This window comes from Mus pahari, chromosome 2 (assembly GCF_900095145.1).
Source record: "Mus pahari chromosome 2, PAHARI_EIJ_v1.1, whole genome shotgun sequence".
Classification (NCBI taxonomy): Eukaryota; Metazoa; Chordata; class Mammalia; order Rodentia; family Muridae; genus Mus; species Mus pahari.
The window spans coordinates 157,411,116-157,424,169 of record NC_034591.1 but is presented as its reverse complement, the minus strand read 5'-3'; the positions used below and the strand labels follow the sequence as shown (position 1 = coordinate 157,424,169).

At 44.4% G+C, this 13,054-nt stretch overlaps 1 protein-coding gene across 1 annotated transcript in view; it reads left to right on the top strand.

The window, feature by feature from the left end:
• The first annotated feature begins 9,256 nt into the window (after positions 1-9,256).
• The window catches only part of LOC110317351 (sulfotransferase 6B1-like), an 18,860-nt gene continuing 15,062 nt past the window's right edge, over positions 9,257-13,054 (top strand). Inside the window, exons 1-2 of the mRNA XM_021191781.1 lie at positions 9,257-9,475; positions 11,579-11,763. Coding sequence (XP_021047440.1) covers positions 9,331-9,475; positions 11,579-11,763 — 330 coding nt within the window. The 5' untranslated portion in view covers positions 9,257-9,330. The remainder of the gene's footprint in view (positions 9,476-11,578; positions 11,764-13,054) is intronic.

The window sequence follows — 13,054 nt, the reverse complement described above, 5'->3', positions numbered from 1 at the left end:
CTCACATGGTTTCTGCAGGGCTGGGGACTGACCCCCCCTCCCCCCCAGTGCCCTCTACCAATGCAACCCTCTTTCTGTTTGTCCAGTCTGCCTCTGGGAACTAGATCTCTCTTCTATGAAGGCACAGAGCTTTCTGTCGGCAGCGCCCCCGCCACGGTGTGTTCTAGAGAACAGCATGGAAGGGTATTCTTTGAGCGCCTGCATGTCCGATAGAAAGAATCCCAAGCGGAACTTCAGGAAAGCTTCAATCCCTGCTCCCCTTTGCACCCAGCCGAGGTCTTCGACGTCTGTGTCTCTGTCACCATCCATGCGATTGCTTTAAGATTCCTTTTACCCGAAAGATGCTCCACCATACCACAAGGACACTTGCTCAACTGTGTTGATAGCAGCTTCATTCGTAATAGCCAGAAACTGGAAATAACTCAGATAAAGATCATTTGTTACATTTACACAACGGAGTATTCCTCGGCCACTAAAAACAATGACATCAGGAAATTTGCAGACAAATGACTAGAACTAGAAAATGCCATCCTGAATGTGGTAACCCAGACCCAGAAAGACATGAGTGGTATGCACTCACTTATAAGTGCTTATTAGCTATGAAGTACGGGATACCCACGCTACAATCCACAGACCCAAAGGAACTAAATAACAAGGAGGGCATAAGGGAGAAGGTTTGAATCTCACTCAGAAGGGGAAATGAAGTAGTCATCAGAGGCAGATGGAGGGAGGGAACTGGATGGGAGAGGGGGTGGGGAGGGGAAGGGAACCCCAGGTGGGGATCAGGTGTAGGGAGAGTTGGGGGAGGGCTAGAAGAGAGAATAGAAATCAGTGAGGGGCATCTCTGGCTTTGGCGACCTGCGAAGGTGGGGAAACTTATGGGGGTGACTAGCTGAGACTCCCAGCGGCAGGGAATATGGAGCCTGAAGTGACCACCTCCTGTAGCCATGCAAGACTTCCAGTGGAGGAGGACATCAACCCACACACAAAACCTTTAGCCCAAAATTTGCCCTGCCTACAAGATACACAGGGAGGGGTAAGGATGGAGCAGAGATTGAGGAACAGCCAACCAATGACTGGACCAACTTGAGACCCATCCCACGGGAGAGAGCCAACCCCTGCCACTATTAATGATGCTCTGCTGTGCTTGCAGACAGGAGCCTAGCAAAACTGTCTTCTGAGAGGCTTCATCCAGCAGTTGATGGGAGCAGACGCAGAGACCCACAGCCAAACATTAGGAGGAGCTCAGGGATCCTTGTGGAAGAGTCAGGGGAGGAAAGATGGAGAGAGCCAGAGGGTCTCCACAGGAAAACCAAGAGTCAACTAACCTGGGCCCATGGAGGCTTACAGAGGCTGAACCAGCAACCACAGAACATGTGTGGGCTAGACCTAGTGCCCCCTGTAGCCTCCCCCAGCCTTGAGCAGGCTGGCTCAGACCTCCCTGCCACTGAGAATGAGACCACCTGCGGTGGAGTCTTCCCACCTAGATGGCTTTAATGTTCTGTCACCTGCTGCTGCTCTTCTCCAAGACACAGCTACCTGATGAGAGAAGCAACCCAGTGACTGACATCTTCTTGCCAAAACAATTCTGTCAGACAGATCGGCTGCAGGCTGGCAACAGGCATCAAGAGTGGATCTGCGGGAGATGGGCTTTCCCTCTACATAAGCACAGACTCTTAGTAAACATTGGGCCTTGATCAGAAATCTGTCTTGGTCTCTTTACTTCTCTCGCCGTTCTCTCCTATACAGTTCCGGCCTCCCACTCAGGAACCCAGTTAGTGTGGCCGCAGGCGGCTACAGCCCCCTACACATATGTAGCAGATGTGCACATCTTGGTCTTCATGTGATTCCACTAACAACTGGAGCGGGGTCTGTCTCTGGCTCAGACTCTTGCCTGACGTTGGATCCCTTTCCCCTGGCTGGGCTGCCTTGTCTGGCCTCAGTGTGAGAGGATGTGTCTAGTCCTACTGCAACTTGATGTGCCAGGGTGGGGTGGTACCCATGGGGGGGGTGCCTCTTCTCTGAGGAGAAGGGAAGGGGGAAAGGTAGGTAGTATGGGGGTGGGATTGGGAGGAGGGAGGGAGGGAGGGAGCGAGGGAGGGAGGGAAGGGGCTGCGATCAGGATGTAAAGTGAATAAATAACCTAACGTGAAAAAAAAAAAGATTCCTTCTACTGCTCGCTAACATTATCTCTTCTGGGGTCACCTTCAGAGCCGGCTGGCTTATGATATTGGAAGGAAGGCCACAAGGCTAAGACTACTAACATTATCTGTTCTGCTGCATTTCTTCTGGGTTAAAAGCCAGCATGACACTTTTTTTTTGCATACTGAAAGGATGGGAGAGAGAAAAGGAATCTCTTTCCCTGAGCTAACATTCTGAGAGTTGTTTATGCCTCGCGTTTTTTGTCTTGTCTTGTTTCCTTAGCTCTTACCACCCCCTCCCTTTTACCCCCTCTCCCCCAGCACATCCCGCCACAGACTCCCCAGATAATACCCCAAAGTCAGGGCTCCACTGTAGTCTTGCCTCTGCTAGAAAACCCCAGCGAGTTTCCAGGAAGGGTCACTCAGCTGACTGACTGTGGGTTAGCCCAAGGAAGACTAGGCTAGCCCAGGGAGTTGTATTCCTGGGATCTGTTTGACTTCTTCACTCTTCAAACCGTTCTCCTCCACTGGTGAAATAATTCAGGGCTTTCACTCAAAAAATCAGAATTTTGGATTTCTCTTTTCTTCCCAATTTTTATTAGGTATTTACTTCATTTACATTTTAAATGCTATCCCCAAAGTCCCCTATACCCTCCCCGCCCCGCTCCCCTACCCACCCACTCCCCCTTCTTGGCCCTGGTGTTCCCCTGTACTGGGGATAAAGTTTGCAAGACCAAGGGGCCTCTCTTCCCAATGATGGTTGACTAGGTCATCTTCTGCTACATATGCAGCTAGAGACATGAGCTCTGGGGGTGCTGGTTATGTCATATTTTTGTTCCACCTATAGGGTTGCAGACCCCTTCAGCTCCTTGGGTACTTTCTCTAGCTCCTCCATTGGGGGTCCTGTGTTCCATCTGATAGCTGACTGTGAGCATCCACTTCTGTGTTTGCCAGGCACTGGCATAGCCTCACAAGAGACAGCTATATCAGGGTCCTTTCAGCAAAATCNTGCTGGTGTATGCAATAGTGTCTTCGTTTGGTGACTGATTATGAGATGGACCCCTGGGTGGGGCAGTTTTTGGATGGTCCATCCTTTCATCTCAGCTTCAAACTTTGTCTCTGTAACCCCTTCCATGGGAGTTTTGTTCCCAAGAATTTTGGATTTCTTATGTAACCCTACAATATTCTAACACCAAACCCACGAGGCAGCACCGTTAACAGCTTCCCATCAGCCCCGTCTCTCCCAGTTGTCTTCCTGCAGGAAGTAGGGAGTTTTGTTATTTGTAGTTATTTCTATTAGCGTGGAAAGTATTTCTTTATTCTGATTCTTTAAAATTTTTTATTTAGTTAGTTTTATAAAGATTTATTTTTTATTTGTGTGTGCTCCTGAGTGCATGCATGAGTGCATGTGCATGCATGTGCGTGTGTGTGTGTGTGTGTGTGTGTGTGTGTGTGTGTGTGTGTGTGTGTGTGGTGTGTGCACATGTATGTGTGTCTGTGTGTCTAGGTCAGAAGAGGGTATCAGTTCCAGGGAGTTGGGAGTCGCCTCTATGAGTGCTGGGAGCTGAACACTGGGTCCTCTGGAAGAGCAGCAAGCTTTCTTTAACTGCTGAGTCATCTTTAACTGCTGAGTCATCTCTCCAGGCTCCTTGTGAGCTCATGTGTTCTCTCTCCTCTCTCTCTCTCCCTCCCTCCCTCCCTCTCTCCCTCCCTCCCTCCCCCTCTCCCTTCCCCCTCTTCTTTCTCTTCTCTCTGTCTCTCTTCTTTTTGAAATATAAGAAAGTTACAGCTTGAGAAGGCCAAATAAATCATAAATGAAAGGGGCAAGAGTTTTGCTTGTGACAATCACCTTAATTAGGACGAGAGATGTCTGCAGACAGCTGGTGGTTTCCCATCAGCCTGATGTGCTGTTGGATTGTGGCAGACACTTAAGAGCAGGGCCCAGTGGCCTTGGAGTGTGCCCCTGAAGGTGATAAGAGGGTTGCCTTATCTGCTCTGTCTTGTTGCTACCTGACCCCCGCAAGGGAATGGACCTTCTCCACTGCACACTCCTCTCACGATTTCTCTCTTTTCTTTTCTTTTCTTTTCTTTTCTTTTCTTTTCTTTTCTTTTCTTTTCTTTTCTTTTCTTTTCTTTAGAACAATGATTACATACAATAGCAAACTCTATATAACAAAAGATATATACAAGATTAGTGCACAAAGGACACCTTGGGAAATATAAATTATTAGTCCTTTTAAATTTTAAAACCTTTCCAAATCAACCGGCAAAAGCTGATCTTAGAAAGTAACTGAACTAGGAACAGATACAGACTGTAGACGCTATTGCCTCTCTCGATTTCTTAGGCCTTCAAAGGGCTAAATCTACAGGGTCCAGTGGCCATCGTCAGAAACCTAGGAAACCCAGAGCCAAATGAACTCGGATCTCAGGTGTTTGTCACAACAGCAGAAGGCAGGCCAACAGGAATGAAGACATTTTTAAATGTTGATTATGGAAGACTTATGCATCCGTCTTACTGTCCTCTACTTAATTACATCTGAAATATTCTCTGCAGTTCTTGAGACCTTAGGCAGAAGATTGATTCCTCCCGGAGCATCCAGTGTTAATGATGCAGGCTCAGTTTGATGATTTAACTCCGTATTCTCCTGGTCCTGTTTTGTCCTAAGCAATAGCACTGTGGCTGAGTTCGTATGCTGTGTGCTGGGTCTAGAATCTCCCACAGTTTCTGCCCTAGTCAGCTCTCAACCTGACTCTCGTAGGAATAGGACATCTGGAGAGCTGGAGGGGCTGAGAAGTGCCGGAGGAATGGCTTCCGAGAGGCCCTTGGCCTTCCTGCCTGCAATGGAGTATCCTTGTTGAACACACAGGACAGGGTCACTGAGGAAGCAGCAGACAGAACCTCAGCTCTCAGTACACTCACGGTTCTTCCTCATTTGTAGATCTTCCTCAATATACATTTATGACTGCCGTCTACCATTAGGACAATTTCTAGAGATTCTGGGTGTTTGCTATTCACCGTATCATAAGGCAGGCCACTGTCTATCATTGCTTCCCCGTGAGTAGGTGCACCAGGCTCTTGGCACCGGCATGCTGGGAACAGAACTCACTGATAGTTTTAACTTCCCATTACTTCCCGAGTACTACCGCTGAACACTTCATAAAGACATATTCATATCTCTGCTCGATTCTGTTGTTGACTTGATTTTTTTCTAAATATTGATCTTAGTGGAGCTTCTTTAAAGAGTCTCCTAATGAACACAGAGCTTAATATGTGAATTCCAGGATTTTTCTGGCAGCCTGTGGCTTCCTTGTCATTCTCTTCATGGTGACTTTTAGCCAGCAGTACTTCCTAACTTGACGGAGTTATAATGCTTTAACAGTTAGCATTTTCGCCTATCATTTTAAAGAAATCTTTGACTTACCAAAGATTCTAGAGATATCCTTCTAAGCTTTCTCCTAGAAGACTTTAATGTAACTACCCGTATATAAGGTGGGATTCACGTCACTTCTAAGAATGTATTTCATTCATGAAAAGATAATCCCTCTACTTACTCAAATTCATCTTTGTCTTGAATCAAGTGACCACTTATGTGTATATCATTCTCTGAACTCTTTCTACTATTCCTCTGGTCTATATGGTCTATATTCCTCTGGTCTTGGAATCAGCCTACATCATCCTTAGCTACCTCTGTTCTTTAGCATCCCTTAAAATCTCCTAAGTCCTAAGAGTCTTTCCTCTTTAAGATTTCTTTGGCTACTCTAGGATCTTTGTGTGTCTCTACATAGATGCTGCCAGCTGGCAATCACTCATGTGCATTTAGACAAGTGCAATTGCCTATTCAGATTTTGATCTAACTGAATTGACTATAACTCATAAGGCAAATTAAGACACGCTAATAACCCTGAATCATCAGCTCTGCGATAGAATTGATGGCTATTATTTTTGTCTAAGTGCTCATGGATGATCTCTGCTCCACTCGACTGTTTCCTTGTACACTGCTGTGAGCACAAGACTTAAAGACTTGAGATACATACATACATACATACATATATATATATATATATATATACACATACATAGCATTGGTTTGCAAATCCTTTCTGAAATTCTTCTTTTCTTTTTCTGAGACAAGATCTCATGTAAGCCAGGCTGACTTTGAACTTGCCACGTAACCAAGAATGACTAGAAAGATAGTATACTGAGTAAGGTAACCCAGGCCCAGAAAGACAAACATTACATTTTCTCTCCTATCCATGGTTTCTAACTCTAAATCTTCAGGTGTGAGTAACTATAGTAACCAGGAATGAGGGACCAGGATTGGGGGTGCAGAGGTAGCTCAGAGAGTAGAATAGTGGGATACAGAGCCAGGCGTGGTGGCGCACGCCTTTAATCCCAGCACTCGGGAGGCAGAGGCAGACGGATTTCTGAGTTCGAGGGCAGCCTGGTCTACAAAGTGAGCTCCAGGACAGCCAGGGCTATACAGAAAAACCCTGTCTCAAAAAACAAAACAAAACAAAAGAATAATGGGATACAGTGATATGAAGTGATATGAAGAAGAGAGAACTGGGAAAAATGAGGGAGGAGCTTTGTTTGGGGAGGTGGGAGGGAAGACAATAGAGAAGACATAAGAGGGATAAATTGCACTAATCATGCTTGAAAAAGATATGGAGAATCCTAACATTACATAGATATACACATTATATATCTTAAATGAAGTTATTTCACTTGGTGTGACAAAGAGCCATGGATTCTCTAATAAAAACCCCAATATCAGGCATGAGAAACCTTTCAAATTGTTGATCAGGATTGCCCGAGAGACTCAGCAAATGCTATTGCTATTGCTATTGCTTATCTCCCAGTTGTGGAAGGTAAGACCCTATTGCTGAGGGCTCTATGTACTTTGGACATAGGACTCAGGATTTTAGCTGGAACTGACGGGAAAACCTCCTCCCCGAGGAGGTGTTCTGGTTTCCATAGGACTGGAACTTGATATGCAAGCTGCCAAGGGAGGAAAACGATCAATAGTCCTACCCAGCTGTAATGAGCAGAAACCACAAGGACCAGCACGGCAAGAGCTGCAAAGGCAGCACTTACCCTTGGCGATAACCAGCAGCTGGCTAGTTGGACTTAAAGCCCATTCAACAGGCAGGAAATCATCTGATACTGGAAATTTAGTCATCTTCCCAGAACTAATGAGGTCATGGGTCTTAAAGAAGAAATTCCACCCATTACATAATTCTTAACTGCATCCTAAACACTTGTTCCTGTATCCACGGGTGAGTGTAGCTCTCACCCATTGTCAAAGAGTTTCTGTTCCCAACAGATGGAGACTGTTGCAGAACCCACTGTTGGTCAAAAGAGGGAGAACAATGGACCACAGGGTGCTCAGCACCATCGAGTACATCTACCGCACAGCCCCTGTACCCAAGGCTCAGAGACCATCGAGAAAGTGAGAAGAGCAGACTGCATGATCTGAGCAGGAGGTCTGATGTGAGATGGTACTTTCTAGCCGTGCTAGGGAAACTGTACACATGCAATTCTCAACAGTATGGCTGCCTAAACAAGACCTGAACGACTCTGTATCAGTTTGATCCCCCAGTGCAGATGATGGAAATCTCATGGGCCTTCCCCCGTGATAAAGAACTATGAGCATTTAACAAGTACTGGGGGTGGCGGGGGGCGCAGAAGTTAGTCTTTTCCAGGGATGAGCCCCGATGATTGGTTCTTCAATACCAACTGATTGATTAGTCCTAGAAACATGTTCATGCAAGCAACACTGTCAGTACTGAGTCATGTTGTACTGAGTACTGACTGTACATTTATTCATTTATGTTTATATGTAACAACAAAGTTAAAGAAGAGGAGAGCGTGAATTTTGGAGGGGAGGACCTCCAAGGGGTAGGAGGGAGGAGGGGGAGAGAAATGATTTTAAATAATTATATTTTAATTAAGTAAAAATAAATAAATATCTAAAAGGGAGCCAATGGGTTGTTATACAAAAATTAGCTATCAAAAATTAATCCTGCCAATAATTTTATTTTTAAAAAGGACCTTGAATTTCCAATCCTCCAGCCTCCACTTGCTAGGTGCTGGGATTGTAGACCTGTACCACTCTAGGTTGTGTCTGTGTGGCTGGGCATCCATTCCTGGCTTCCTACATGCTACAGCTGAAGCAGGTGAGCAGCCCACCCTTCTGTTGGCTTGTCCTAGAACACAGCAAGCCAGGACTCTTCATGTGCTGATCTCAGGACCCAGCAGTTATCCTCCGTTCATGTATTTATTCTATTAGTGGATTCTCTGTCATCTCCTGTGTATATGATCGTTGTTTCTGTTACTGCCATGGGCATCTTTCTTCTTCAGATATTTTACCTACAGTATAACCTCTATTTTGACACTCAATTAAAATTTTGCCCATTTCTTCATTAATGTTCCTTCCATTGTCAGACAAGCCAAATTTTCAACTGAGGTTCATTGAAATAACTTGACATTTCCTTACCATATCTAATTGAATCTGGAATATAGTAATATTACCAACCAAGACTAAAACTGAGTGAGATAAGAATTAACTTCCTTCTCTCTACAGATTCCTGTTTGCATGTGTTCTCAAGAAATCTCTTTTCAATGTGGTATTCTGACTCTCACTGTATTTCTTCTAAACTACAGCTCATAAAGGTTGTTGCAAGAGTTTTTCCCAGTTCCTGAAGACATTCTTATTTCCCTGTGGCTGTATCCCCTCAAACTTTAAATACTGATTACTTCCTATACTGTAGAAACCCAATTTTCTTAATTACTTTCAGTGACATAATTCATTACAGTGACTGAAGACTTTACCTATTTAGGACAAAGGACTTGATTAGTGGTACTATCTTAACACAGTGATTACTCTTGGTTGCCTGGTAGTGTTCTATGCAAATGAGCCTGAACTGAGTAGAAGGACACATTTTGTAACCTGTGTTATCAGAAAAATTCAGATAACAAGACTTTTATAATAGACATTGGCTCAGTTGTGGTTTAAAAATTATTCTCCTAGAGAGTTGCAAAAGGTATATATAATTGACACATGGAATGTCAGCTTGGAGATACCAAGATTCCTCTGCCGCTCTGCTGGAGTTGTGACCAAGGGCTGGGTTTGTCTGGCTTGTGGAGGAACTGTACTGAGTATACAGCCTCTAATAGGGTCCGTGGAAGATGTCATCCCAGAGTCAGCCAAGTCTCCTTCATAAGTACATGGGCATCTTCTTCTCTACCATGTCGTCAGAAGAACTCCTTGGTTCCTTGGACTCTTTTGATGCTAGAGAAGATGACATATTTCTGGTTTCCTACCCAAAGTCTGGTGAGTTTTCCCCTAAAATGTTCTAAAAGATACAGGGATGCAACAGTAAGAGGTAGAAACATTGTTTCCATTTACTTATTTTACTATAAGATACAGAGATGCAACAGTAATGGAAACATTGTTTCTGTTTACGTATCAGACATTTTATTCCAAGGAGGGGGAATGACTTTCGAGGATTTAGATTTCTTACTTTAAAAAGACTCAAGTGAAATGATTGAAGCTCTGCTAAAGTTTTCCTTTTCATTTGATTTATGAAGGTTCACAAATGTTGATATATTATATGAAATAAGCAAAATAGCTATGTGATAGATTCCCATTGTATCTTGCCCAGATCATCCTGATGACTAAGAAACCTTTGCTCAGTTCATACATAATTGTCTATAACGTTTTTCCATCTACGCTAATAAGAGCCATAAATTCTTTCCCTGCTAAAGTTTTACTTCGGAATCGATTCGTACATACTTGTAAACCCATGGGTGTCATCCAGTAAGTAGTGCCGTTCTGTACTTTCTCGGACTTGGTTCTATGATAATTTTGTTTGTTATGTAACAAACAAACAAAATAGTTGCCTGCTACTATTTCCATAATAGTGGTCACATAGAGACGGTGGCTACAGGTAAGGATGTCAACGACAGCCAAGTCCAGTCAGTTATGAACAGTAATCACCAGTTAGATCTGGTCATCAGTGTGGGAAGAAGCAAAGTGCACAAAGGTCAGAGGGTTTTTGAGAACACACACACACACACACACACACACACACACACACACACACACACACTTCTCAATTCTAGTCCCAGAGAATCTGATGCCCTCTTCTGTAGACACCAGGTACACATCTGCAGGCAAAACACTCCCACTAATAAAATAAATAAATCTAAGAAAAAAAGACCTTAGTAAAGTACACTTAACATAAAACTTATAAAGCAAGTCGGAGTATTGATTTATTCAGCCATGAAGTTGTTCATGTTACACATCACTGAAATCACAATGAAATAAGACACTAGCCAGATTTAACCTCCTTGAGGATATAGTCTTCAAATAACAAAATGCTCCCCCAACCCCTGAAAGCTTTAGCTTCTCCGCTGCAAATTTGGAATACAGCTATCATTCGCTTCAGCAAAGTGTGGAGTTGTATTCTCTGCTGGGTGTGGGGGAGGGACGTTCAAGGAAGAGCACTTGTGTAGCATGAATGGAAAACAGGGTTCGGTCCCCTGTGTCATCCACTGTGTAACAATCCCCCTGTATTACAAACAAACATAAGAGCACTGGGCCAACAAGATGGCAGGCATGTGGGTTAAAGCACTTGCTGTGTTAGCCTGGGCACATGAATTTGATCCAGGGAACACGGATAAAGGCAGAAAACAAGATCAACTGTACAAAGTTGTCCTCTGACATTCACTGGCGCTCTGTGACATTCACTCCTCCACATTATGTGCAAATACGATAACAGATTCAATTTACAACAACACCATCACCACTCCCACCCCACTCCCAAAACACTGAAGCTAAAACAGAACTCCGCGCTTTCTTCAGGTTCTATGGTATCGCCTTTTATCTCTCTGAATATGATGAACATTTATGATTTAAGTGCTTCGTCTGCACAGATACTGTTCTAGGCATACAGAGAGATCTATGTGTCTCTCTTCAAAAGGTGAAGGGGGAGGTGAACACACACACATATGCCATAGTAACTGTTCTAGCAGAGGAAGGAGCTGGGTACCAAGGCAGACAGAAAGGGAGAGTAACTGCGGGGGAGGGGTGGTTAAGAGAGTAGAAGACAGCCTATAAACAGAGAGGAGCTTGTGGCCTCTGGGAACCACATTAGAGAACACACATGTGAGCTGGTGATCAGAAGGGTCTAGAAGAGAGTGCTAAAAATTATTTTAAGGGAAGGACACAGCAAGCATTCAATACAAACCTCTGCACTCTTGTAATGTAAGACCACTCCACAAACCAAGTTAGCATTTCACCAGGTTTCCGGGGTGTGAGCATCAGGATTGCTGATAGCAGTCACACTTGCCACGTTCACATAACCTGTTTATGCTCTCCGTGCTCGGCTGCAACATTTAATTAAAACTGCATTCTCCTTTCTGTTGTGTGCAGGCACCCACTGGCTGGCAGAAGTCATTGAGCGCATTCCCGACGCTGGCATCACGCTCACATCGCCTATTGAATTGGGAGACATTTCTAAATTTGAAGAGCTGAAAAGGATCCCTAAGAGAAGAGCTATCCCGACCCATCTGAACTATGAAATGCTTCCGGTGACTGTGAAACAGAAGCAGTGCAAGGTGGGTGCTGCCGCCCAGGGGCAGCCTTGGAATATCAGGATCTTCTTCCCAGGGGCAGCCTCCGGATGCTGGGTTCTGCTGCTTGGGGGCAGCCTGGGGATGCTCAGTTCTTTTTTTTTCCCCAAAGATACATTTTCTTTTTATTTGATGTGCAAGTGTGAGTGCCTTCAGCTATGTATGTGCACCGCATGCATGCAGTGGCTTTGGGGTCCCAAAGAAAGAATAAGTTGTCCTATAACTGGAGTTATGGGCAGTTGTAAGCCACCACATGGGTGCTGGGAACTGAACCTGATTCTCCACAAGAGCAGGCAGTGCTCCTAATCACTGAGCAGTCAGTCTCTCCAGTTCTGGGGCCCTTGGGTTCTTGCCCTGTCATGGAGCTTGATGGCAGCAAAGCAAGTGCTGTTTATATTTAATTATCCTATTTTTTTCTGGGAAAATGTTACTATAGGAAGAAATGCTAAAGGATGGTGTCCTGGAGCCTTTATTAACTCGTGGGTTATAGTTCTTTTAAAAGCCAATTATAATTTGAAAGAACACTTTCCATTTTCACAGCTTTCTTTTCCTCATTTACATTTTTGCGGAGGTATTTTTACATGATAAAGGGAAAAAGAGACCATGCTTTTAGTTCAGCTGTAACAAATACTCTCCATTTGATTGAAACATATCTACATAGGAAAAACAATACTAGGAGCAAATAGCCCAGCAAGAAAAGTGAATTTCTAGACTATGGCATTAGCATTCACTGTAATCTTTTTAGGGATATGTGGATAAGGAACATTTTGATCAGAAGTAAAGCACAAGAGTAGTAATGTTTGGAAACCAGAGACAAGACATGTATAAAGTTCCCAGAGATGAAGCCTCTTCCAACCATGCCAGCCATTGTCTAACTGTGCAAATCAGAACAAGGCACCTGTGCGCATGAAGGGACAGACAGAGAGAAGACCCTCTTTCCACAGTCATCTCATGACCATAGCTCTGTGCTGGCCCCTCTCCTACACAGTAAACACAATCAGGGCTGGACGTCAGCGTTTTGCTCTGTCTGTCAGAACAGAGGAAGCTTAACTCAATTACATTTGCAAAACTCAACAAACCATTTTCCTTTCCAACAGGCTGTTTCTGAGATGGACAGGGAGGGAGTCAAACAGAAAGAGAGAGGCAGTCAGGCACTTGCCTTTCTCATGCCTGGCTGGGTTAAATACAAAACAGAGAGGGAGAGAGGAGACACGGAAGAGAGAGAGAGAGAGAGAGAGAGAGAGAGAGAGAGAGAGAGAGAGGAGGGAGAGGGGGA